This window comes from Artemia sp. Qi Xiang Cuo, chromosome 4 (genome assembly GCF_049724085.1).
Source record: "Artemia sp. Qi Xiang Cuo chromosome 4, ASM4972408v1, whole genome shotgun sequence".
Classification (NCBI taxonomy): Eukaryota; Metazoa; Arthropoda; class Branchiopoda; order Anostraca; family Artemiidae; genus Artemia; species Artemia sp. Qi Xiang Cuo.
Window position 1 is genome coordinate 5,131,477 of NC_142797.1, and position 26,581 is coordinate 5,158,057.

The 26,581-nt window shown below is 36.2% G+C and overlaps 1 protein-coding gene across 1 annotated transcript in view; it reads left to right on the plus strand.

The window, feature by feature from the left end:
- The window catches only part of LOC148952705 (uncharacterized), a 120,079-nt gene that overhangs the window by 34,704 nt on the left and 58,794 nt on the right, over positions 1 to 26,581 (plus strand). Inside the window, exon 3 of the mRNA XM_089088050.1 lies at positions 3,897 to 4,019. Within this exon, the coding sequence (XP_088944176.1) occupies positions 3,900 to 4,019 (120 nt within the window). The 5' untranslated portion in view covers positions 3,897 to 3,899. The remainder of the gene's footprint in view (positions 1 to 3,896; positions 4,020 to 26,581) is intronic.

Here is a 26,581-nt window from a genome sequence, read left to right on the forward strand (position 1 = left end):
AAGGGTTGTAAGTTATGCCCCGGGAGCATGTAAGGTTTTTATAGAAAGCGAAGTTGTAAAACCATCAAAAAGGGCTCATTCAATTGAAAATTGAAAGGGCTAGTGCCCTTTTAATAGTCGAAAATGATTGAAGGGCAACTAACCCCCCTCTCACGCCCACAATGTCCCCAAACACATTCAATCAAAGTTTATAGATAGCCATTTTGTTCAACGTAGTTGAAAGTTCTGGAAATTATGTATTTAAGGATGACAAACCCCCCGGAGTCCCCAGGGCAAAGGTTGTAATTTCTTGGGGGCATATAAGGTTTTTAATGATTGAGTTGTCGTAAAAACTTCAAAAGGGGCTCATTCAGTTGGAAATTGAGAGCGCTAGTGCCCTTTTTAGTAGTTGAAAGTGATTGGACGGTAACTAACCCCCCTCTCACGCCCACCATTCCCCCAAACACATCCCAACAAAATTTTCAGATAGCTTTTTTGTTCTACGTAGTTGAAAGTTCTGGAAATTAGGTATTTGAGGATGACAACCCCCCCCCCAGCCCTCCGGGCGAGGGCTGTAAGTTATCCCCTGGGGGCTTATAAGGTTTTTATTGAAAGCGTTGTCGTAGAAACTCCAAAAGGGCTCATTTGATGGGAAAATGAAAGGGCTAGTGCCTTTTTTAATAGTTGAAAGTGATTGGAGAAAGACTAACGCCCCTCTCATGCCCACCATTTTCCCAGACACATCCAATCAAAATTTTGAAATAACCACTTTGTTTAACGTAGATGAAAGTTCTGGAAATTAGGTCTTAGAGGATGGCAACCACCCTCACAGCCCTTAGGGTAAGAGTTGTAATCTATGCCCTGGGGGCATATAAGGTGTTCATAGGAAGTGTTGTCGTAGAAACTCAAAAAGGGCTCATTTGATTGAAAATCGAAAGGGATGATGCCCTTTTTAATAGTCGAAGGTGATTGGAGGGAGACTAAACCCCCTCCCACGCCCACCCTCCCATTTGACTTTATGTTTAAAAACTAAATGTTGCCACAAGATTAAATCAAAATGCACTGTTTTATGCTAATTCCCATTAAGGCATCTCAGCGGTATCCCAAGAACGACTGAGGGTATTATGTTCAGACTTTCGGGACTGCTTCTGCTCTTAAAATTTAACCAAATCAAAATAGCGTAATTGTATCCAATCTATCAAAGAAAGTAAACAGATTATTTTGCGAATGGTATCAAGTTTTCCATTTCAGGTCAACTAGAGGAGGTATGAAACTAAATTAAACACTACTATTTGTGTCCAGATTTTTAAGAGGGTGTATGTTGTTAAAAATTGCTGAAAATTTTTATCCAGCATACAAATAGCAGGCCAAACTATACACCCTTAAAAAAACGAAAAGATTTGAAGTATTATACTCTTTTTCTCTGAAAAGACAGAAATTAATTAAAAAAAAACTTTTCCACAAAATAAGTTTTTCAAAGAAAAGTAAAGAACTTCATTAAACAAAAAATGAGTAAAAATAAAATCAAATAATCTACCAAGCGTGAAACTACCACAAATCAGCATCGATAAATAAATGAAACCCAAAACGAACAGAAATTACAATAAATAACCTAGTTAAACTCAAAATGAGCAGAAATTAACATAAGTTGGGCTCAAAACCCCTATGCCTTCCCAAGGCCAGAACATAATTTGCACTTTACTGAAAAAAATACAAATGAATGTGCATTGTCAGTTTAATATGCATATACTGATATTTAGTAATCAAAATGTTAATATTATTTGTTTTATTAAAGTTATAAAAGGTTATAGTAAGGTTAATAGTAAAATAAAGTTATAGTAAAGTTAATAAACCCAAAAAAATTTGGTTTATTAACTTTACTATTATTTATGAAATTCTACGTAGTTATTGATCGGCTCCGATTTCTCCTCGATCGAAACTGCAAATGCATCAAATTAAAATGTTATGTCACATGTATTATTGAACATTTTTGTAAGTTATTGATGCGGTTTTTCTATAGTAGAAAATTTAAATTTGTACTTCTTTGTTGTTGGGATAAGCAACCCAGAAAGACCTTTTTCTCTGATTCACAGCTGAAATACCCCCTGGTACTGTTATAAAATCCGGGACACATGCGAGAAGTGAAGTTTGGCTAATGCTAATGAAATAAAACAAAATAGGATGAAAATATAACAGTTTTATGAACAAATTTGGGCTTTATATTTGCACATAAGGGGATGGGGGGATAAAGCATAGCATATATTAAATACGGAACCTAACCTAACCTAGGTGCCTTCCCCCCCCCTAAATCCCAAAAAACTGAAGTTTAAATATAGTTTCCGGGGTGGGAAACCCTTGTTTATACTGCGTCAGACATTCAATTGCCGGGTAATGGCTATCTAATTTTTGCTTAACAATTTGCACTCTTTTTGACGTCGGCTGTTGGCAACCCTGACTCCGTTAGTATGGTCGGACTTAGTTCTCTTCATTGCATATCGTACTATGGAATGTCCAACCCGAAACAGCTTCCACATTTCACCCGTTTGATACCATGAAAAATAAAGGAGACACTAGCTTGTTTATTTTGTTCTTCCTTTCTTTCTTCTTTCCTTGTGGATCTGGAAATGAAGTACTCGATTCATAGATATGCTACAGGCTATTTAATCTTACAGAGAATTTGTAAAATGCTATTTTATACGAGCTATTAACTATGAATAAAATTGCTCTAAGCTTTATCTGATTTTAATCCCTTTGGTTAGACCCAAAGTTGTATCAGACCTTATAAGGAGACAGTTTCAAATTTTCTTTCTGATGAAAATTAACCGATGCTATCCAGGATCACATACAAATCATAAAGTCAAATAATAAAAACTTGTATTAGATATTGTTTTTAATTAATTTTTGTATCTCTTTTTTACTTTTGCTTTACATCGGGTTGAAGAAATAAGATTTTAAAACAGTTTTTAAAGTGGTCTATGTTCTGCATGCTAGCCTAGCCCCAATAATCTTACAATTCGAAAAACATATTCGAAAAATAAGAGTCACCTACTTTTAGGAAATTATGGATTGGATCCAAATAAACTAAGGTCACTATTTGAAGTTCAAATTTTAGTAGATTGAAAGTAAACTTGCTTTGATTTTTTTCCTTCTGTTGATTAGCGTCGTACTGGTAGTCAAGACCGTATTAGAGGTCTTTGAACCCTTGATGCATTTTTAAAGTTTTTTGTTTGTACCTCCCCCCCCCCACAATCAACAATCCTGGATACAGCCATGCTGGAAGTTGTTAATTCCTATTAAACTCACGTTAAAGCTCAAAGTTTTCTTTCTTGACAGTTGTGTACATTGTTTGGGTCACCAAGTTTTGATAAATGGATTGCAGATATCGTCATTTTTTTACCATAGAACTCGTCTCTTTGATATCTGTGGGAGACGGGGACGTCCGCTGGAGGGTGAGCCTTAGGGTTCCGGCAACCCCCTGAAATGTCAAGACTAAAAAGAAAATCTGCAATTTTCATATCTTACATATATTTCACGTTTTTGAGAATTTTAGGTGATTTGAGCCCCCTCCCCCCCACAAATAAAAATCTGCCTTTGTCAGCATTTTGAAACGCAATACTCGGTAGACATCCTCGCCGGATTTATAAATTTTAAGCTGAATTATCCATTGGAGGGTGAAGTCTTCCTATATAAAAGCATGTCTGTTCATGCCTACACATGGGGGAATATAAATGGGATAATTTTAACCGAGGCTGCCCCAATGAATCCCACCTCCGGAAATATTAAAGAATTGTGACCAAACATGAACATTTTCTAATTTTTTGACCTCCCAAGATAAATCGTCTGGTCCTCCCCATGAGTTTCGGATCCGTAATTTTAACTGCACAAAGTGAAAGGCTTATTTTTCCTTTGTATTTCAGATAATGTTAAGTATCGCAGATAGACAACGGGAGCGCCAGTTGGCACGGCAAGAGCGCCAGCGTGCTGTTCAACGAGATGCCGTCAACGAGGAACCTGTTCCATCTTTTCCACCGATAAACAAGGTAGTCTATTTTTAGTGCTATTTTATGGGCTAGTAAGAACAAGTAAATAAGCAGAATTTTTTGGTGATGGAGGGAGCAAAAATAATATGTTTTTATAATTTGAATAAGAACTGCCAAAAAATTCAGGAAAAATTGAAATTCTCTAGGGCCTTGGTCTGGAGGCTCCTCCACCTGCGTACTTATTGGATGTGCTAAGTCCTACTTTTCTTTCAATAAGATGTCAGACACCAAGCTTGCTGTTTGAGCTCTACTTTACCAGTTTATCTTAGATTGTGCTGGTACTAGTCTGGCTATTACATTTCAATTGGGTTGGCTGGGACAAGTATTTTTCTTATTGAGAGCTTTTTTTTCGAATATTTTAACCCATTACTAGCAACATTTGTTTGTTTTTTTATAAATTGTTAGCTAAATTCAGTTTTTACCAGCCCAATTGGCGGAATGTAGACCAATCTGGAGAATGAAACTTATGTCCTCTCTTTGCTGGTGGTCCAACTAGCAACATTACTCCTCTTCAGCGTGTCAAAAGTTGAGTAACTTGCGCAGTAACTTGCTGCTACTCTGATGCCAACCCCCCTGCAATCGATCCAGGATCATTTTAACGATTCTGAGCTGTGACTATCTGTTGGATTTTTTTATAAAGACGTGGGCTGCCCTCTATCAGAGAACTTACCGAAGATTGTTCCGGGCAGAGCAAACCCCTTGGGATTAGCTTGGCAAAGTACAGCTCATCAGGACTACCTCCTGCAGGGTACACGGCGCCTCTCAACAGAGGTAATTCCAGAAAATCCTTCTCTTGAGGCATTCAGGAGAAATATCTCAAAAATAAAAAGTGAGGTAATTACCGGGCCTAGTGACATACCGTCACTTCTGATAGAGCCTGAAATAAATAATAATAAAAAACTTAAAAAAAATTGTTTGATGTCTCTGTGACGCGGCGTGTCAAACGGTATACAGTCGTCATAAAATGTCAGGCGTAAGACAAAAGTCTCAGATGTCCTCCGTTCCAAGGCGACCTTCTTTTGAAGACCTGTAATGATTTTGATCGAATCGCTGAATTCCATTGTAGAATGATTCTTCTGTAACCTCCTGACAATATACCTGTTTTTACAGGAAAAAAGCCTATATCTGTCATCTGTACACTATTTCCTATTTTGTCTTCCCCTTTCCCTTTTTTTTGCCTGCTATAGTAATCACATTTAAATTCTTAGGTTGTCAGCACATGATTTCATAAGGAATAATTTTGATGTTTACCATGGCCATCAATTTTCACCTCTTGTTAATTAGCAATTGTCTGCTATTTACGGTCGGGGATTTTTAGCATTAAATTTTCTTATGACCAAATGCACTTTTCGACAAAAAAAAACAAAAAAAAACAAAAAAACAATATAATTTGTCTCTAGTTTGTCAGTAATTTTGAGCACTTACAAGTCTATAATTTGTGGTTTGTCATGGATCTAGTGTCATTACCTATTTTGACAAGGTAAACCACGACAAAACACTACTGAAATATTCCAACTTTTGCATTTCAATGAAGGATAACCAAAATGAACTTTGAAAAATCGTGAGAATGTAAGTGTGACAATGATGGTGAATGATGAACCTTTGTCTCTTTATTTATGTTTGTTTTCCATGATATAGAACTAAAAGTGACTAAGATATAGAAAGACAAAAAGTAAAAATAGGATAAGTGAATTTTGAGAATAAGAAGAGAGAGAGAGGGAGAGGGAGAGAGAATTAATATAAAAATAGAGATTACTAACCTGTGCTTCCATGTTAAAAAGTGTCCTCGAAATTCATTGATTTATTTTGTGACATTTTCGCAGGCCAGTCCCAAAAATTCTCATTTCTGGAGAGAAAAATAGCCTAGCTTGCTTAAATCCGGATTAAATAACGTTGAGCAAAAAAAAAAAAATCTTGAATGCCAAAGAAATGAAATATCTGGAGAGATAAATAACTTCACCTTTTTAAAACCTCATTGGCTCTTGTGTGTGAAATAGCAAGCCAGTAAGAGATAGAAACGTTTTTGGGTCCCAGCATTGTAATTTAAAATTTGTGACTTCAGTTGACGAGTGTGCATGCATTTAGCTTGAATGCTTCCAGCAAAGCAAATGCAGTCAGGAATGTATTTAAGATAGATATATTATTGCTGAATTGATCATGGTAATATGGCTAGTGTAAGCGGGCCCTAGTCAGGATGGTCTGACTTGTGTTTCCAGCCAAATATGTTTCGTTGTCTTAGGTTGAATCATTGTATTTGTTATTAATATTCATACATGTGTGAAACTAACTTGGAGCTTAAAAAGGATAATTAGGAAAAGGAAAGAAAACTAAAAACTAAATGAATTTATAAATTGAGTCCTGATTAAATTGCTACGCGGAAAAATAGTGGATTCTAAGATGGAATCAGTTTAGATAAGAATCTTTGTTTGGACGTGACAAATTATAAAAGTAATTTTTTTTTGTTTTAAGGACTCGTTTTAATATTTTCTGATTAAATAATTAAGACGTCAGCACTATCTTTTCTTTATGAAAGTCTACAAATGTTGGAAGAATATCAAAACAATTTCGAAATGGCCAAGATTTGCTCGTAATTTCTTGTATATTCCAGTTAGATAACAAAGTGCAATTCCTTATATTTTGTGTCATGCAATTTTTTGTATAAAAGACTGGCTCGGGTCTCCGACCCTCGTAAATATAGCCCAACATCACCTCCCTCCACACGCCCCCTTAGTAATAGGCAATTGTATTTCAAAGCCAATTAAACCGTAGGCTACAATATATCCAATAGAGCTTGATTTAAGGTTCTGTGTATCAGCTCATCATTACCATTAGTAAATAAATTTCCTCTCAAATTTGCGAATTCATTAGACCTTTAAATAAAGTTTTCCACCCCATCCCCCAAAATACCGCATAGATGGCAAGTTTGCAGTCTGTTTAGAAAATTAAGATAACTCCAATTTTCCCTCAGTAATATATAGTTTATGTGCCCCTGAAACATAATAAAACATTCAATTCCCTAGAATAACTTATAGAAACCGTACTTGCTAAATAAATGTAGAAAATGTAGTTTTGAGCTGTTTCTGCAACAAACCTTGAGTTAGAGATGCATTTTTAGGGATATCCTTGTGTAAATGTCAAAACAGGATATTTTCAATGTCAGTCCCCTCCCCCTCACCGTCTAAAAAGATTCTTGCAGTCTATTTAGATGAAAAGTTTGGATTTTGTTTAGAAAATTAAAATAAATCCAATTGACACGCACCTGAAGCAAAATTCTAATATTCTTAATGGGTAATTTTACCTTAGCACAGTATTCCTCGCTAAAACTTTAAATTCTTCAGAAAAGCTTAGTAACCATAGTTGCTATAAAATCTTAGAAAATGTAATTTTGAGCTGTTCCCGCAACAAACCATGAATTAGACATGAATGATTAGGGCCATCCTTGTGCAAATGTTAAAACGGGCTATTTTCAATTTCAGAACCTCCCCCCTTCTTACCCTCTAATTGTTTTCATTTCATCAAAATAAATTTGGCTTTTTCTAACTGTAGGCTATTCACAAATAGAAATAATAACCTAATCATTACTTAATTAGAAACAATTTATCTGGCTTGTTAACCTTATCTCTTAGAAATAAAATCAAGCAGTTGGTTCCGATTGGTGTCTCTTAATACAGGATCGTTGGCAAGTTGCGAAACTTATGTCTCTCTCTCTCGGATATTCAAGGAGTATTTGGATCGATGTTTTGCTTAGGAAATAGACTTTCTTTGGAGGATTTATAAATGTTTTCTAGTATTTCTAACTAGTATTTCCGTCATTGTTGTATACAGGTTACACCTGGAGGTGGGGATAGTGCTAGAGGGTCTAAAGGGGTGCTTCTGGGCGTTCTAGAGGGCTACTGCATGAAAAATTACATTTCTCAGTGTTTTGAACGAAAAAGCAAAACAGTTCGATTGCAGAAAGGGATATGACAATTGATATGACATATGGGATATGGCAGACAGGGATCTAATAAGAAAGATATGACAATTTTGCAAACGTCATGTGTTTATTCAGAAAAAATGATTATGACACATGGTGCAGTTTCTCTAATTAGAAATTACCAACTGGAAATGTGTTTTGATAATAGGCGATTGATGTTTTAAAATATTATAAATATTGGTATTAATAAATGAAAAATCGAATAGGGATAAATCCTTTTATTAGACAGTGACAATAACAATCAAACAGTTCGTGGTAACGAACTGTAAGTAAGGAGCGACCCGGCTCAATGGTAACCGAAACTCTAGAAAACGGGTTTATCAAAGATGCATCAAAAGAATCAGATTTCAATGCTGATTTCAAATATATAACTTTCATCAAGTTTAGTGATACCCATCAAAAGTTACGCGCCTGAGAAAATTTGGCTGATTTTCAAAAAAATGGGGAAAGACCCCCTAAAAGTTATAGAACCTTAATGAAAATCACACCATCAGATTCAGCGGATCAGAGAACCCTACAGCAAAGGTTTAAAGCTCCTATCGGCAAAAATGTGGAATTTCGCATTTTTTACCAGAAGAAAGATCATGGATGCGTGTTTATTTTTTTTTTCCAGGGGTGATCGTATAGACCCAGTGGTCCAAGAATATAGTGGGAGGACTCATTGGAACGGAAATTGAAAGTTCTAGTGCCCTTTTAAGGTGACAAAAAAATGGAGGGCAACTAGCTCCCCCCCTCCACGCTCATTTTTTTCCCAAAGTCACCTGATCAAAATTTTGAGATAGCCATTTTGTTCAGCATGGTTGAAAATATGAGAACTATGTCCTTTAGGATGACTTAATCCCCCGAAGTCCCCAGGGGGAGGGCTGAAAGTTATGAACTTTACCCAATGTTAACATATACTATTGGTTATTAGGAAGTATACAGACGTTTTCAGGGGGGATTTTTTCTGGTAATAGGGGAGTGGGTGGGTCAGGGTTTTATGTGGGAGGATCTTTCCATGAAGGAAGTTTTCATGGGGGAAGAGACATTGCTATGAAGGGGGCGCCGGATTTCCCAGCACTATTTAAAAAAAAGATAAGAAATTAAGTATAAAAAACAAGTTTTTCAACTGAAAGTAAGGATTAACATCAAAACTTAAAACGAACAGAAAATATTACGTGTATGATTGGGTTCACCCTCTAGTCAATACTTCGCTCTTTAAGCCAAAGATTTTTAGTACTTTCATAAGAGCTATTTATTCTAAATAACGGCCTTTGTGATTAAGGGGTCATTTTTAAGGAATTGGAACAAAATTCGAACTTTAGCTTAAAGAGCGAGGTATTGACTAGGGGGCGAACCCCCTAATATACTTATTAAAACTATATGAATATAGAAGTTCATTAGGTAAGTTAATTCGTAAGTTACGTATATTTATTACTAATTAAAACGTTCGTAAATAAAATTAAACAACTTTCGAGAAAGCCATTTAACAAAATAAAAGTAAAATTAATATACAAATTTAGTTATAATTATTCATGCATGGTGAGCCAAAATCAAAACCAGCAGCAATTCAAAACCGTTCAAAAATTATAAAAAAAAAACACGAACAGAAATTATTCCGTATATGAAAGGGGCTGTCCCCTCCTCAACGCCTCGCTCTTTACGCTAAAGTTTTACTTTCTCACAACTCTTATTTTTTTTAAACAATAAAAAACTTTAGCGTAAAGAGCGAGGCGTTAAGGAGGAGACAGCCCCTTTCATATACGGAATAATTTCTGTTCGTTTTAAGTTTTAACGTCATTCCTTACTTTCAGTTAAAAAACTTGTTTTTTTTTATTTAATCAAAAAATATACTGGATATTTCAGTCACATGTACAGTGACCACCATCAGCAGAAAAGCAGATGATTCTGGTGATGATGGTCACTGTCCTTGTGACCGGAATGTCCAGTATATTTTGTGATTGTTATTGTCACTGTCTAATAAAAGGATTTATCCATATTCGAACTTTTATTTATCGTCAGGGAAATTACCTACGTCATCGGTATTAATAGTACCAATATCTCAAAAATAATACTTTGGCGATTTTGTTTCCGATTTTTTAAGTTGACATCATAAAAATATTCGGAAATAACTCTTTGCCTGTTACTCACACGTCCAAGTTAAAGGGCAAGAGTTCAGTTCGTATCTTCAAATTAAACATCGCAATAACAGGTCAGTCTTAAATGCTCACACATTCAAAATCAAAGCAAAAAAGACCATAATGAAAAAAAAAATTGCAAAATTTTGGCCCAAAGTAGACTACATACAAAAAAAGAATACAAGATACATCTAAAAAGATCCTCCCCTAAAGTGTAGACTGTGTGAATATATATTTATTCTATTATAGACCTATTATTGAATACGTATGTCGTGAAATCTGTTATTTTGAAGCCTAAGGGTTACACTGACGTGCCACGAATTCTTCTGCGTGCACTGGTGTCGTATGTAGGATGAGTTACATCAACCGATAAAATACAGACGGCATAAAATATCATTTTTAAACCAATGCTTGTACGGTTTCGTCCGATATACTTAAGAAAGATAGAATATGAAATTCGTCTAAAAAGATACTCCCCCTTACGTATAAATAACACTTCAATAGGACATATAAATAACATGTCATATATAGCAGTGAACACACAAAAAAAATATTTGTATATTTCGGTCACATACACAGTTGCCGTTTTTCAGCATATTAGCTGTATCTGCTGAAGACGACCACTGTGTATGTGACCGAAATATCCAGATATTCTTTTTTTGTGTTTCACTGTCAAGTAAACGGATTTTTCCTTATTTAACTGTTATTTAAACATCATGGAAAGTTAGTGTGATTTTCGAAAATACACACTCCTCCTAAGGCTTAATCCGTGTTTCTATCTCTCTGAAATCCCTCCAAGCTTACGGTCAGACTGGCGCGCAAGAAATTTTGCTGCTTGTGTTGGTGTTGCATATTTGGCGCGCTACATCAGGTTGGAAGATGAGCCAATAATATTTTTTTGGATCATTTGAATGACATGTGCCCAGAAATCCTGGAAAATATAGGATTTTTAGGAAGCCTGGGCCCTAAGGCCTCACCTGCATAGTCCTTGGTCTGAAGTCCGTCCAACCGTATGGTCGGACTGACACGCCAGAGATTTGACTGCTTGCTTTGGTGTCGGAGTTCAGGGGAACTACATCAGCCGACAAACTACACATAGCTAAATAGTAATTTAAATAGGGGACTGAATAATGCAGTAACTGTTTTTTTTTTCAAGCAAGTTAATTAGTGTGTGTTCCACATATTCTTACTCTGGCTTAGTAAACAAGTTCAACAAATAATATTTTAACGTAAAAGAAAGATTCCAGTAAATATTGTCGAAAACAAATGGTTTATTCCTTTTCAGATTGCTCTCTTTGTAGAAGTTTCGTTAAATATGAATGTTCTGTTCAGCATAGCTATCCATATTTTCGTGTAAAATTTTCAGATAATTTTCAAACAATGATCTGCTTCTTCTTGAAGGTCACCGTAAATTAAATTATCTGCTGGAATTTGTGGAAAGGTTTATGCCCGAGCCACAGTGTATTCACACCTGTCGCTAAAGAGCCAAAATTTATGAATGACCCATGTTGCTCGTTGATTTTATACATTTGCTACAGAAGCGGAAAATTGAAGTGGCGAGAACTTGAGTTTGAAAAGACAATCTCAACACTAATTTGTTCCCAATGACTATCGTGTTGTTCGGGCATTATTCTCAAAGGATAGGTACATGCTTAAACTATCAGTTAGCTCGAATTTCATTTGCTTTATTCTGCCTTCCTGGCTTCACAATACTATGTTCACGCACTCTCCTGCACCTAATCAGCTTCACAGATATGTCTTAAGGTAGGTAGGACAAAAGTCGAATATCGCTTCGGCCGCCAGATTTCGCTTCGCCTGGGAAAAACATCTAACATTGTTCGAAATAAATTGCGTTTCCAGTTTCTACGCTGGTAAAATTGTACGACTGGTATTTCATTTTAGATGGCTATTCAGAGGAGTCTCTTTTTAATTTTGTGGGAAAATTTCGTGAATTTTGCTTTCAGTAACTTAAATACTGCCTACGACAAACCTGATTATCATCGTTGTGGCGGTAGTTTCAACCTAGTAAAGAACGAATCACTGCCAATAGTAACAAAAAACTAAAGTACACGTTTTAATAAAAAAAACTGGATAGAGGAAAAAAACGCCATGTGTACTTAATTTAACAGAATAAAATCGTGTTTAAGATCACTTTAGCTTTGTTCAGGCTATACGACCAGTGGTGCAATTTGAGGGGGCAAGGGAATGCATTTGGAGAATGCCTTATTTTGGGGGGATTTGCATTTAAAAATTGCATGTTCTTGGTGTTGTCACAGAAAATACTTGAAAAGTGACACATTTAACCTGACACATTTAATACGTTTTGCGTATCAAAGATACGTCTAAAAGAAAACTTGTTTTTTTTAATTGAAAGTAAGGATCAACATTAAAACTCAAAACCAGGTAGAAGGCGATTGGCTTTTATTTGGAATTTCTATAGCTAAGGTGAGCTTTAACACCATTATATTATGCTCTCAAAGGCTAACATTAGAAATTGATGAGGTCACTTGTGCGTTTGACAAAAAAAAAAAAAAACTGTCATCAAAGCGTTAATATCGAATTACAGTTTTCTAAAGTACAGAAAAAAGAATTGCGTTTAATTTGGTAATCAATCTGGGCTTTATTTGGTAGTTTTCTTAATAAGACTTTGTTTGGTAATTATTGGTCTTTAGTTCAGTGCACAGTTCATATAATTATCCAGTAAGCTTATCGCAGATCATTTCTGGTCTTCGTTCTCGTTGCGAACAAAAAGCTCCTCCCACTTCTTCGCGCAGTTATTAATAGCGGGTTTCCACTTGTTTCCGATTGTTTCGCGTCTGACTTGTCTACCCGTGAAAAGATCTGACGCCGCTTATGTTTCTACGTTCTCTGGAGCACTCGCACCCCGGTCCGGGTTTTTATAATGGGTGAGATAGGGAATGATCATACTGGATAATTATATAATTATATGAACTGTGGTTCAGTGGTACAGATCGATTAAAAACGGCAGGGACTGGAAAATAGCCAAAACAATGCAAAATCTACAAGATAGTTGTTTTATTGGGTTCTAGGCGTTTACTTAATTTGGAAACCCTTATTTTCAACGGGGGTACTTTCTGCGGGTTTTTTTTTCCGGGAGGGGGTAAACGTCGGCCACCGTTCTATTGCAAATTCGTTTTGTTGTTGTCTTCTAATTACAACAGTATTTATGCTCATTTCAAGAGTAATTACATATTATTATAAAGGAATAATCTTACGTAAATAATATTCTGTATACGGTTCTAATAAATAAGAAAAAATCTTTTATTTTCCGAGTGAATTATGGTTATGCATGCGTGTTTTTTCCCCAGAGGTGATCGTTTCTAACCTGTAGTCGTGATTACTTAACAAATGCTCACTCGAATGTTCACTTAGAGATCTAGGGCCTTTTTATAAGTAACAAAAGAGATACCGTTAGCATATAGGTAAGTGCTGCATTTTGGTCCAAATAGGGACAAAATAGAGTAGGCCTATCACTTAGTTGAACAATATCTATTAAGTTGGCGGATTCTATTATGGGGGAGGGATCTAAACTGTACTTTACATAAGGTGAGCAATCGCTTTCTGGACAAACATTCGTCTGTATTTTATAAATAGCTTTGTTAGATAAATGAAACTCTCAGAAATTTTCAGGCTTCAACACTTTTGCTGTTATCTAAAAATTATTTTGGTACTTACGTGTTATACCGACCACACTCAAGAAGTTTGATTTTTTTAGTTTGTTTAAAACCGGTTTCTCTATCGGCATTTGGAGATAATTAGCTTAGCTTAAGTGAAATAAACTACTATGTAGGTATATTTCAATTAAATATTTAATAAATAAATTTGGTTAGGTTCGTTTAGGTATTTAACAGAGTTCGTTCTGGGCGGCCTGCTTTCCATAATTCTCTTCTGTAATTCCCATAATTTTGCTACTAAAGTATTTTATTTTCATCAGTTTTTGGTGTATTTCAATATGATTAACCTCACTTCACTTGTTCAGTGTGGTCGGAATAACACGTAAGCACCATTCCGTTCACTTAGATCTCCTACTTCCGTTAAAATATTAAAGAAACTTGGTTCAGAAAGCGATTTTTTACTTTAATTTAATATATTGCTTGTAATGGAAGTTTTGGTGCGTGTTGGAAAAGTGTTTTTGTGCGAAAAGGCAACTTGGCAGCCCTTGGGTTTGGTAACTTGGACCGCACTTACTCTGTTTTGAAACATGTCTTTTGGAAACAGGATAATCCTGAATTACAAAGGACAGTGAAAATGGAACCCGATCGTTAGACTTGGTTAAGTGGAAACCTACGCAACTATATGTATTAAAAAAAAAAAAAGAAAGGAAAAAATCGGGAATTCAATTTTTAGTGAAAGAGACTCGGTCTATATGGTGTTATGCATTTGGGTAGTAGCAGGTGCCAAATTCAAATTAAAGGGAGTGGGTGAAAAAAACAACAACAAACAACTAAAAACAGAATGTATTAAACAGCTTATGAAGGTTTAGCTTTCTTTCAAGGTGTAATTGTCCTTGGGAATCAACAAATTGTTAATATTTGACTTTTTACGAAGCAAATGTATTGTCAATTTCAAATAATTAGTTTAGCTTATATATTTTCACTGTTTCAACGTGATAACACTGTCGGAAATGTTGTACTGCCCTAAAAACTTCATAATTTTGAAACAATCGATTTCTGAGAAAACCGCTAATTTCAGGTATGAATTGACCGAAGTTAGGTTCATGTGGATTTTTTCTTTTTGATGCCCTTGGTATTTGAACCGGCGGCAGTTCTGGCCTCTCTTGCGCCTGGGGCAAAATCCTGATTAGCTCCCCTCCCCCTTGTCTCAGGCCAAATTTTAACAAAAATTTCATCTATTAACAAGATTTTCTCTTAGTAACGAAATTTAAATTCGAAATAGTAAAAAAACATTATAATAAATTAAATTCGGTATACTTACTTTTGTTTCAAGGAATAGTGATAAAGATGTGGAAAAAATGAAAATTTTGGATTAAGTTTGCTTATGCTTAATGCTAATCTATTTTATTTTAATAAAGATGCAATTTCTATAATTACAAAATGATTATAACCATTAGATTATTTATTTGGAATTTTGCGCCCCTAAAGTTGTTGCGTCTGGGACAAGTGCCCTTCCCCTATAAAACCGCAATAGCCTTAACCAAAATTGAAGCTATTGAAGATTGAAAATATACTGACCTTCCGGGTCCTACTCAAAAAGCCTTGAAATAGTATTATCCCTGTTGCTACGAATCAAATGTTGGTTACATTTAATGTTTCGGATACAAGGTCGTTGGAAAGTTGCGAAATTCATGTCTGCCTCTGAAATCTACACCGAATAATTCGATCGATATTTTTTTGGAATATGCTTTCTTCTGTGAGTTTATTTTGAAAGTTTTTAAAATTACGGAGCTATTGGAAAATATTACGAATCAGTGTATTTAAGTTATTTTTGTTGATATATCTTACGGGATCAGCGAAGCAGTAATTCTTGTTCCTTAAGTTTCAACTTCGCTCTTTACTTCCGTAAAAAAAACTTTGCTTTTAAAAACTAATCTTCTTGAACCGATTTTTTCTGTGAACTGCACTCGTGTTATAAATTTCTAAATCTTGGCCTAAATTTCTCAATCATGTAGGCCTACCGTAAATAATCTAAGCCAATCAGAATGCTTTTAGGGGAATGCATTGTCGCTCTGATTTGAATGCTCTAAACTAGTTTTTTAGCATCAGGGTTGAGCTCTCTCCTTCCCCTGAAGAAATAAAATTAAACGTCAGAAGGGAGATTTTAGTTTTTTTATTAACAAAAGAGATAATAAATATTTAAACTGAAGATTAGGCATGTATATGACAATTTATTTAGGAGGGGAGGCAGTATGTATAAAAAAGCAAATAGAATAAATTATTTTTTTTGAAAATTGGCCTTTGAGCCCCCCCCCCCTCTGACTGTATGCATGCCTACATGAAATAGTAAGTCAATCTGATAAAATGGGCCAAATGTCTATTTTCCAAGTGGTTTTGTAATTACCAGACTATCAAGGAGCCTTTGGTGCGTTTCAGCAATTGAAAAGAGGAGAAGGGGAAACATTTTAAATACAATTAATACATGAAACCGGTAAAATTTGATGAAGGAGGGAACAGGTTTTTCAACAACAAAAAAAACATCTCGAAAAAATATGTAAGAAAAAATTCATGTTTTAGATATAAATAATTTAGTATTTCTTTACTCATTATGTCTATTTGAGCACGTGGTAGTAACTGAAAAGTATACCTTTTAATTTTCTATCTTTTCCTTTTTCAATGAGACAGATGAGTTCGGAAAGAAGGAAGCTCTTTGTTCGTCTAGAAACAAAGTTGTAAAGAAAGGCACGGGCCTGAGCTTTGTTAGTATTAATATCCCACTGGGACTTGGCAAAAAGTAGTGAAGAAAAAAGTTTCAAAAAATTTCACCTTGCTAAAAGAAATTAGGTATCTAAATTCTTTGGAACGGCCGAGTTTTAAACACTGCAAATAAAATAATTATTTTTAGATTGGGTAGTAACATGCCTAAAAAAAAAGAGAAAGAAAGCTATATTTGTCCTTAAGGACCAAAGAAAACAACTTTAAAATAATTTAGTAAAAATGTTAGGTATTCGCGAGGAGCTCGCATTATAATTAGCCACTTTACCTATACTTTTGATAATGAACGCGTTCTTTGGAATAAGAAAAACGCTTCCCCTTGAGCACCGGCTAAAGACCCCTTCTTCGTAAAAAGAATATTAAAAATATGATAAACTGTGTGAATGCTGGCTTTTCCGCCTAAAAACACAGATTTTCTTATCATCAAGCCAAGCATCCACAGAATGCAGCAATTTTGCCCCTAACCTTTTCTCTTTTCGTGATAACGACTTGCAAAAAGAATTACATAAAACCGGCGTTTCCCTTCCAGTGATGGACCTGTAATGTGATGTTGGGGATTTGCTTTTTTGCTTGATGGATTCGTAGGCTAGAATTTTGATAATCCTTTCCAGGTTCATATGAATTTGAGTAAAAATTTCACACACACTGAAAGATGGCTGAGCTAAAATTTGTCCATCATGAAATCTCGAAAACTAGTTTTTTCCCAGTTGTATTATTGACCAAAAGAGTATTGAAAACCTCTTTCAAAGCAGCTAGTTAACATCAAATATAATGAAAACGAAAAAATTCAAATAAAAACATTCATTCAAAATGGCTTAGTTTGAAAGCACTAAACTGGTGTAAACAAATAAAACCCTTCCTTTGGAGAAACCTCTTCGCTTACAACATCTCTGGCAAAACCTGGATGTTCAAAAAAAAAAAAAAAAAAAAAAAAAAAAAAAAAAAAAAGAGAGAGAAAAAGCACTAATGTGGTTAAAAGTGACATTTTTTCCCCAATATATATGTCCAGTTGGTTCGTTTGATGTTTCCAGATTGGGTTCCAGATGTTTCGCTTTATGTAATAAATTTACAAAATGTGTCCTTTTAACATACAATTTGTCCAGTTGGTAACACTGATCAGTGTATCATCGTTCTGTGGGAGTTTAACTACTGATTTAGAACCGCTAATTTGAAGCCTTACCTGAAGTTCTAAGTTTGGATAAAAATTTGCTCTGTTGTTCTGCTTTTTTAAAAAGAAGGTGTCTCGTAAGATGTAGACGGAGCCGCTCTTTAAAACCCCGGAAACAGATCGCTGACTGATTTCATGGGCTAGACTTATTTTGAATTCGATTATTTGCAGATTTGTATTTAGCTAGTCCGTAACAAAAATGTTCTCAATTTTTGAACACAGATATCCGGCAATTCTCCAAATGAATGTCTTTCCTATGACTATTCCATGAAAAGGATCGTAAAAGAAACGCTTGGCAGAGCTCTTGTATTTTTTTTTTTGCTAATTTAATTGATTTGGTCTCTTGTTGTCTGAGGCTATTGTTGAAGGCCAGATGTGTTACCATTTTTTTGCACTCTGGTTTGATTACCTTTTGAATATTTTTTGTGAGACAGCACTTTTTTAACTTGTGTCGTCATCAATTGTTTCGCCAAAAAAAACGGGTCGTCTATATCGTATACAAAATAGTAGCACTGCATTTGAAATTCTAGCGAAGTTAAGTTTAGGCAATTCCTTTTTTTTATATCTTGATAGTTATTACCACCAGAAGTGCAAGCAGTTCAAGTTTCAAATGGGAGACCAGCATATTTATCCCAGTTAGGGATATATTTATTAGGCATATATACCCTAGTACGGATGAGCTCCTGTACTAGCTTTCTTTTAAATATTGACGAGCATTCAAACTGGGGCGATAAAACTAATATGTGAATGATAGAGGAAAAATAAAACATTAACAATGATTAGAACCTTCATTCTTGCACTTATCTAGGGGACAGGTAGGGGGTGGGGAATCAAATCAAGCTAGCTATTTTATAGCTGATAAAAGAATATGAAAAAAGGGTTGGATGGACAGCTGAAGCATGTCTTTTGGAAGTTGATATTCAGTTTGTAAAAGGTTAAGTCTGTCAAAATAGCTTGTAATACAGGATGAATAAAAAAGGGCATTGCTTAGACTTTATAGTTCCTCCTATATTCGGTCGCTTCTTATCCTTGTTTTTGCTGGACTTGGGAGTTTTAATGTCCATGAACATATCTAGGCTTTCTTTGAAACTCTAAAAAATACACTGTGACAAACTAAACAGGGACCCTGCAAGGCATGGTCCCCCAGGGAAATCGAGAACGATCAAACGCATCCCAGTTTGAGTGTGAGAAGTTCCAAGAGCAGAATTTACAAATGGATAGAGGACTTTGAGGAGTGTGAGGCCGGAGGGAATCTTAATGCAACTAGTGGAAGCAGTTCAATCCATTTTGAACACCCCAGCAAGCGTAAAATCGAGCTCGTTGAGAGGGTCAGAGATTCAATGCAACGGTGTCCAAGTTGTTCTATACTCTTGCGAAGTTGGTCCTTCGACAATCTCTTTGAAAATTGTCACTTATACTGAGGTTCCAGCCTCATCAAGAGGGGATGAGCTCTTTTGCAGCTGAAAGTTGTGCTCTGATTGACTAACTGGAAATTTTAGAGATTGTGTTTTCAGTCTCAAGACGCACTGACTCGCAGACCTTAGACCTGCGAAATGGGTCATTTGTATACATTTTGAGACCTGTCCCTTACAGCGAGGTTCCAATCCATCAAGACGTACTTAACAAGCTCTTACAGCTCCCACACGTTGGAGTTTTAGTTTTTTTTTCTTGGGGCTATGAGTATCTTCATAAAATTTGGGGACTATTGTCTGATTATAAGAAGCCATTGTGATGGAGATCAGGGTTATTTTTCAGTCGTTGTGTAAGAAAGTCATGAACAACTTTGTACTGTGCCTCAAGAAATGTGCAGAGCTAAATTGGGGTCACTTGGAACATCTGCTGTAAAATAAAATAGGAAAAGATCTAAGATTCTCATGTTTGAATATGATGGTCTAAACAGACGGAACTTCTTATGGTATAACCAAACTCTGTTTACCTATCATTTGAAGCTAAAATAATGAATTTGGTCGATTTTGTTTTTACGTTTTTATTCAGGAAAGGGGGGGAGTAAGCCTGTATTATTGGTTAAAATTGTTTTGATATTAAATGACCTGGGGCACCAATTAGCGACAGGAGGCATTTGTCCCCCCCCCCGGACGGGGATGAGAGCTCCTCTATAAGTGTTCTAATGACTTTCCTGGGAAGTGGTAAGTGACATATATGCCCGAATGGGATTGATAGAGGGATTGAATCCTCCATTTCGAAAAGTAGGCCAAAAAGGTACCCCTGTCTAAATATTTTAAGAAATTTCAGAAAAAATGTAAAATTTGAATTCTTAGACTAAAATCGTGCACCTAAAAATAACACACACGCTCCTCCCCCCGCCAGGTTAACCTCCAGATCCTGAATACTCGGGACTTTGTCACTCTTTCAATGTATTTTTATTCCTTTTTATCTTGAAATTGATTTATCTTTAGCTAAGGTCCTCAGATAAATCTTTTTTTCCCGGTGAATATTGTGTCTTAGAGATCACGAATTTCTTTTTGTAGCCATGGAAACATCTAAAATACAGCATTTTCTAAAGAGTGGAAATCCTTTCTGATAATTGTTTCAGGAAAGGGTTCTCCTCTTTGCCTAATGATATTAAGGTAGATTGATAAATTATCTGCTGAACATTCCCAGAGAATAGAACCTCAATAATGCTAATGCAAAATATTATTGTTGTTTCCAGTTTTCAACACTGTCGTAAAAGAAAATAAAAGATACCAGGCTTTGGTCACGTTTGCAGTGATGCAATGACGGAAGAAGTGATAATAAATTGACCAGTATAGCTCTGTGGGAGTTAAAAGGTAGAAACGCACAATAAAAGCTATGGAGGGGGTTATAGGAAACTTTCCTAGAGAGTGATGTGACGGTACTTGTGTATTATACACCACTCACTCAAGTTTACACTGTGCAAAACTCGAGAACAAACCGATTTCTTCGTTATTTGCGACATAACACCTTAAATTAGGTATTCGTTTCTTCGTTAGTTTCTTCGATACTTTAGAAATAAATTTGGGCTATATATTTGCACATTAGGGGTGGGGGTAAAGTATAGCAGGTATGATCACCCATAAGGGGAGAAGGGCAGAGGGGGGCGCCAGCCTCCTGGCTGAATGACGCTGCCTTATATTTATATTAATTTAAAAACTCCACAAAATAAGTTTTTAAAAGAGAGGTAAAGAGCTCCATTAAGCCAAAAATGGGCAAAAATAAAGTCAAATAATCTTCCAAGCATAAAACTACCACGAATCACTATCAACAGATAAATGAAACTCAAAACGAACAGATATTAGAATAAATAGTCGAGTCAAGCTCATGCGGCTCTTTACTTTCCTTTGAAAAATTTTTTTTTGTGGAAAAGCTTTTTTAAATTAATTTCTGTTCGTTTTTATTGACATAGTCATTTTGATGAAAAAAAAGTTATATCTTTTCGTGTTTTTTTTTCTATAAGAATCCATAGTTTGGCTTGCTATTTGTATGTCGGGAGAAACTTCGGGCCAATTACATAATTATGGGGGGTTGACATGCCCAATATACATACAGACATAGTTGCTGGACCGTTTTACTATGCTGAACAAATTAGCTGTCTCAAAATTTTGACTATATTTGTTTGGGAAATATATCGGCTTAGGAGACAGCTGATTGCTAAAAAATTCCTGAATGTTTCACATTAATACTCTTAGCGTCATTAGTTACAGTAACTGTAGTGGTAGTATTAAAAGTATGCTCATATTGCCTTCTAGCTAGTTCAAAATCCCCCACAACTTACTCCTAAAGGTCTAACTTAATAATATAAGTTGTTCTTGAGATATTGTTTTGTCACCTATTTGAAAGTCCACATGTTCATAGTTTGTTTTGATTTAGTTCAACGTCTGCCTAAATATTTCTTATATTTGATTACTGAAGACACTGTTATATTCTCTTTGGACTATTGGTTACAAAATGGCTATCTCACAATTTTGATGGCATGTGTTTGGGGAGCAGAGGATATCAGGGAGGGGGTGGCTATTTTTTCTCCGTCACGCTTGACTCTTAAAATGGAACTAGAACTATATATTTCCAATCAAATGAACCTCCTCTAAAGTTCACAAGACCACCCCTTCATAAAAACCTTACATGGCCCCGGGGCATAACTTACAACCCTTGCCCCCATACTCCGGGGGCTGTGTCAACCAAAGGCCGTGTTATGAGATCTTTGGACTATTTTTGAAAAAATGACTATCTCACAATTTATCGGATGCATTTGGGGAAAATATGACGGGGGGAGGGATGTAACTGCTCTCCGATAAATTTGACTTATAAATGGCACTTAAACTTCCGATTTCCAATTCAACGATCCCCCTCCGAAGTTTATACGACCACCGTTTCCATAAAAACCTTATATGCCCTCGGGGCGTAGCTTACAACCCCTTTCCCTGAGGACTGTGGGGGGGGGGGTCTAATCCTCAAAGACATAATTACTGGACTTTTAAACTATATCAAACAAAATAACTATCTTGAAATTTTGATTGGAAGTGTTTGGGGAAATGATGGGTGCGGGGGGATGGTTGCCCTCCAATCATTTTTGATTATTAAAGAGGGCACTAGCTCTTTCAAGGAGCAAGGGTTCATTCCCGCCGAATGAACCCTTTTGGAAGTTTCTACGACAAGAAATGGCCATCTTGAAATTTCTATCAGATGCGTTTCGGGAAAATACGACGCGTGTGTATGTGTGTGTGTGGGGGGGGGGGGGGGTATTTGCCCTCTGTTCACTTTGACTCTTAAAAAGGGCACTATAACTTCTTATTACCAATCCAATAAGCCCTCTCCGAGGTTTATACGACCTCCATTTCTATAAAAACCTTATATGCTCCTAGGGCGTAACTTACAACTCTTGACCTGAGGACTATTGGGGGGTCATACTCAAAGACAAAATTTCTGGACCTTTCAAATACGCTGAACAAAATGGCTATATCAAAATTCTGATTGGATGTGTTTGGGGGAATGATTTATGTAGGGGGGGGGGGGTCAAGGCCGTATCCAGGGGGGTTTAACCGGTTTGAACCCCCCCCCCCCCGCCGAAATGTTTGTTTGATTCGTAAAAACGTAACAAAAATGGACATAAAACAAATTTTGTATGCGTTTTTTGAGTTTTTTTTTTATGTACCCCCCCCCTCTCAAAAAAAAAATTAGTAACCCCCCTCCTCGAACAAAAATCCTGGATGTGCTTCTGGGGGGGGGGTGGTTGACCTCCAATCACTTTTGACTTAAAAAGGCCAGTAGAACTTCTGATTACCAGTCAAATGAGCCCCCTTCGAGGTTTATAGGACCACCCTTTCTAAAAAAAAACTTATATCCCCCCAGGACATAACTTACAACCCTTGCCCTGTGGATTGTGTGTGTGCGGGGGGGGGGAGGGGTTGTCATCTTCAAAGTCATAGTTTCTGGACCTTTAAACTATGCTGAACAAAATGGGTATCTCAAAATTTTTATTGGAGAAATGTGTTTGGGGAAGTGATTAACGTGGGGGGGGGGGGGCTGGTTGCCCTCTATGAGCTCTTTTTGAAGTTTCTATGATATTTTTTTTCTATAAGAAGCGCCTTGGTTTAAAAGAAAAATAAAAATAAATAAGATATTGGCCCACATCGAACTTTACTAGATTTCTATTATACAGCATTGGAAGTGCCGATTAGACCAGGTAAGCCCCCCCCTAAAGTTCAGCCTATGGGCGCCCATGATAGCGGGTCTGTATGCAAAATGTGTTAGGTACAATTATTCTGCATATTATGAAGTAAGAATTGTTTTCTAACTTGAAATTGTCCAAATACTTTAGCCCCACCCCCTAATGTGCAAATGTATTAAATATTTCCCATCTATTCTGTCACTTGTCTTTGTCTTGTCTCACACTAAGCTGAAAGAAACTAACGAAGAAACCGGTTTGTTCTTGGGTTTTACACAGCGTAAACTTGAGTGAGGGTCGTATAATGCACAGGTGACTAGTCAAATCGAGGGGTCGTCAACTTTCCGTCGCCTGATGTATATCTTGGAGCGCCCCATGTCCCGCACAGTTTCGCCACGCTTGGTACAATCCCTGCAGCGCTTGGCACAATTTTGCCACACTTTGCACATGTCACATGGTGTACATAATTTATTAAGTTGGGCACCCCTCGAGTCAAATAAGCCATGTTTTAAGCCCGATAATGTATGCTTTGTATGAATTTCACTATCAGATGCTAGGAAACCTTCCAGGTAGTAGTAATTTTCTCGACACTTTTAAGGAGTGCACATGCAGAAGCAGCTTCTCCTAAGGTTCACTGTGACAAAAAATACTTCAATGTTATCACTGTATTAGCATTTTTTAATTCAGAAAATGCTGAATCAGCAAGTTTGCAACGGATTATTTCGGAAATAACTATGTCTGCTATGATCTTTTTTCGTGATTAAATTAAAGGTACTTACGTATTATATCAAACACACTTGAGAAGTGAAGTCAGGTTAATCATAATGAAATGTGCCAAAATATGATGAAAACATAGTACTTTAGAAACAAAGTTATATATTAAATACCTAATATAACCTAACCAAAACACCAACTCTATATAACAAATACTTAATTAAAATATACTTACATCGTAGGTTTTCTATTGAACCTAAGCTAATTGTCTCTGAATACAGACAGATAAAACCGGTTTTCTCACATCTAATCGAGCCAACTTCTCGAGTATGATTGGTATAATACGTAAGTACCAAACTAAATAAGAAGCCGATGAACAGTGATAATTTTGAGGTAGATGTGGCTCTAAGGATGTGAACAACAAGCGATTTGAGTGCGTCCGGACCTTGGATTTGGGTTGACTATTGATGGATTACTTCAAGCGTTTTACTCTATAATCATAACTACTCCTCTTGTTTTAACAAATCGTCTAACGATTCAACTGTTGTCTGTTACTATTGTTCAGGGTTCGAACGTATTCCCTGCATTTGCAGAATGGGCTGAACGAGGAAAAATTTTCAACTAAGGGGTGGGGAGGGGATGGGTTAGAGGGCCCAATATTTACCCCTAATCTCCCATATGAAAAATGTTTCCTTGCTTACAGTTTCATCGACATGTATGCCATTGAAACTGTAAGCAAGAAAACATTTTTCATATGGAAGATTAGGGGTAAATATTGGACCCTCTAACCCCTCCCTCCCCACCCTTAGTTGAAAATTTACAAAAAAAATATTATCCCGATTTTTAAGGGGGTATTTCCTATATTCAAGTTTGCCGATATTTAATTTAATTTCTTCCCGTAAAGAAAAAAAAACTACAAATATTCGGAAATTCCTGACGACGGTGGCAAAATAGGAGAGTGAGAGTAAATGCGCTAGAAGCGCTGAACTCATCAAAAGCGATGATAAGTGATAACATAGTTGAATATATTCACCTATTTCCCATGTCGACTTTTTCTACTAAAATGCATTTGCGAAGGAAGCGCTAATTGCATAATTTGGAACCATTTCCCTTGAGGCTGCTTTGATTATGGACATTTTTGACGTCCAATTTTAAATTTTTGACGCTTTCCGCAGTTTCCTTGAATTGATTCTTCTATTGCAATGTCAAAGGATCACTTAGGTCTTCATCTATCTATTGCGTAATATCTCTAGAACGCTCGAAGAATGAGCCATGTTCTCATGTTAATCGATAAGAAAATTAATAGTAGGAGTTACTACTGACGGGAGAAACTTTCTTTTCCTGGTACAGCTGCTCAAATAGTATTCTTCAATTTTGAAAAATTAATGACAAAAGTACTAACTTTTGTTCCTGAAAGTTGCTGCTATGGGATTAAAAGTTAAGCTATATAAAAATTCTCATATCCTAGTGAGTTTAAAACGTCAAAGAAATAGTTATTACCCCATAAGTTATCCAATCGCCGTCTCTTAGGCGACAAGATCGACGGGGTTTAATCCTGGATCATATACTATGGAATTAAAAATGGAGGTACATAACTGTTTCTTGCGCCAAAAACGAAAGGATGCAGTCTATTTCAATATAGCTTCGTGTAATCCAGATGTGAACGGATTTGCTATCCGATAAATTATCCACTCGTCGTCTCTTAGCGGACAAGCAGGGGCGAATCTCCAACATTTTTATTGGGGGGCCAAGAGGGGTCCATATCTGGATTGTCAAAGGGCATGGGATGTATAATTTTTTTCTCCACATTATTTTTTTCGTCACCCCCAAACGACGCCCCTGCCGACAAGGTAGATCTGGATGGGTCATTACAAATGCCCAAGTTCTATTAGTTATAGGTCTATTCCCGTATTTTTTCCCTGTAGCATGTGCGTCCTTAGAACATAATTTTGCGTATGTAGACATGGGGACTGGGGTTTGGGTCAAACTGTCAGCTTGCAATCACTATTTAATTAATCAAAGCTGTGCAATACTATCTCTGCTCTCCTGATGGCGAAGATGTGCTTATCTTACAAGTCATATTTACATCTGCAATTTATCAGCCAACATAATCATTCCAGCTAACCTTCGTAATTAAAGGACTCTTATACTGTCATTCTTTATAAATAGATAATTAAAAACAGCAAAAGAAATTGTATATCCCCCCCCCCAAGGCATTGGGAGACCATAGGGGAGGGGACATGTTGTCAGTCCCCCATGGGTATAAATATGAATTGTGGTTGATAGTTTTGAATACTGGCTTATAAGTTGTTTTCTTTATGTATGTTTTGTTTGAAATTCACTCTTTATCTTTTATATATATATATAGTTTATGTATTTCATGTAATCTGTTTCAATAAGTTTCTATGTTTAGTGCAATTGCTGTTTAATGTCTTGATCGCGTGCCCTGTTTTGTGCGAGGAAATTAGCCTTAGGCCTACTGGTTGTTACTTGTTTTAGTTGTATCGATAAAAACTCTGTTCAATAATTTTGT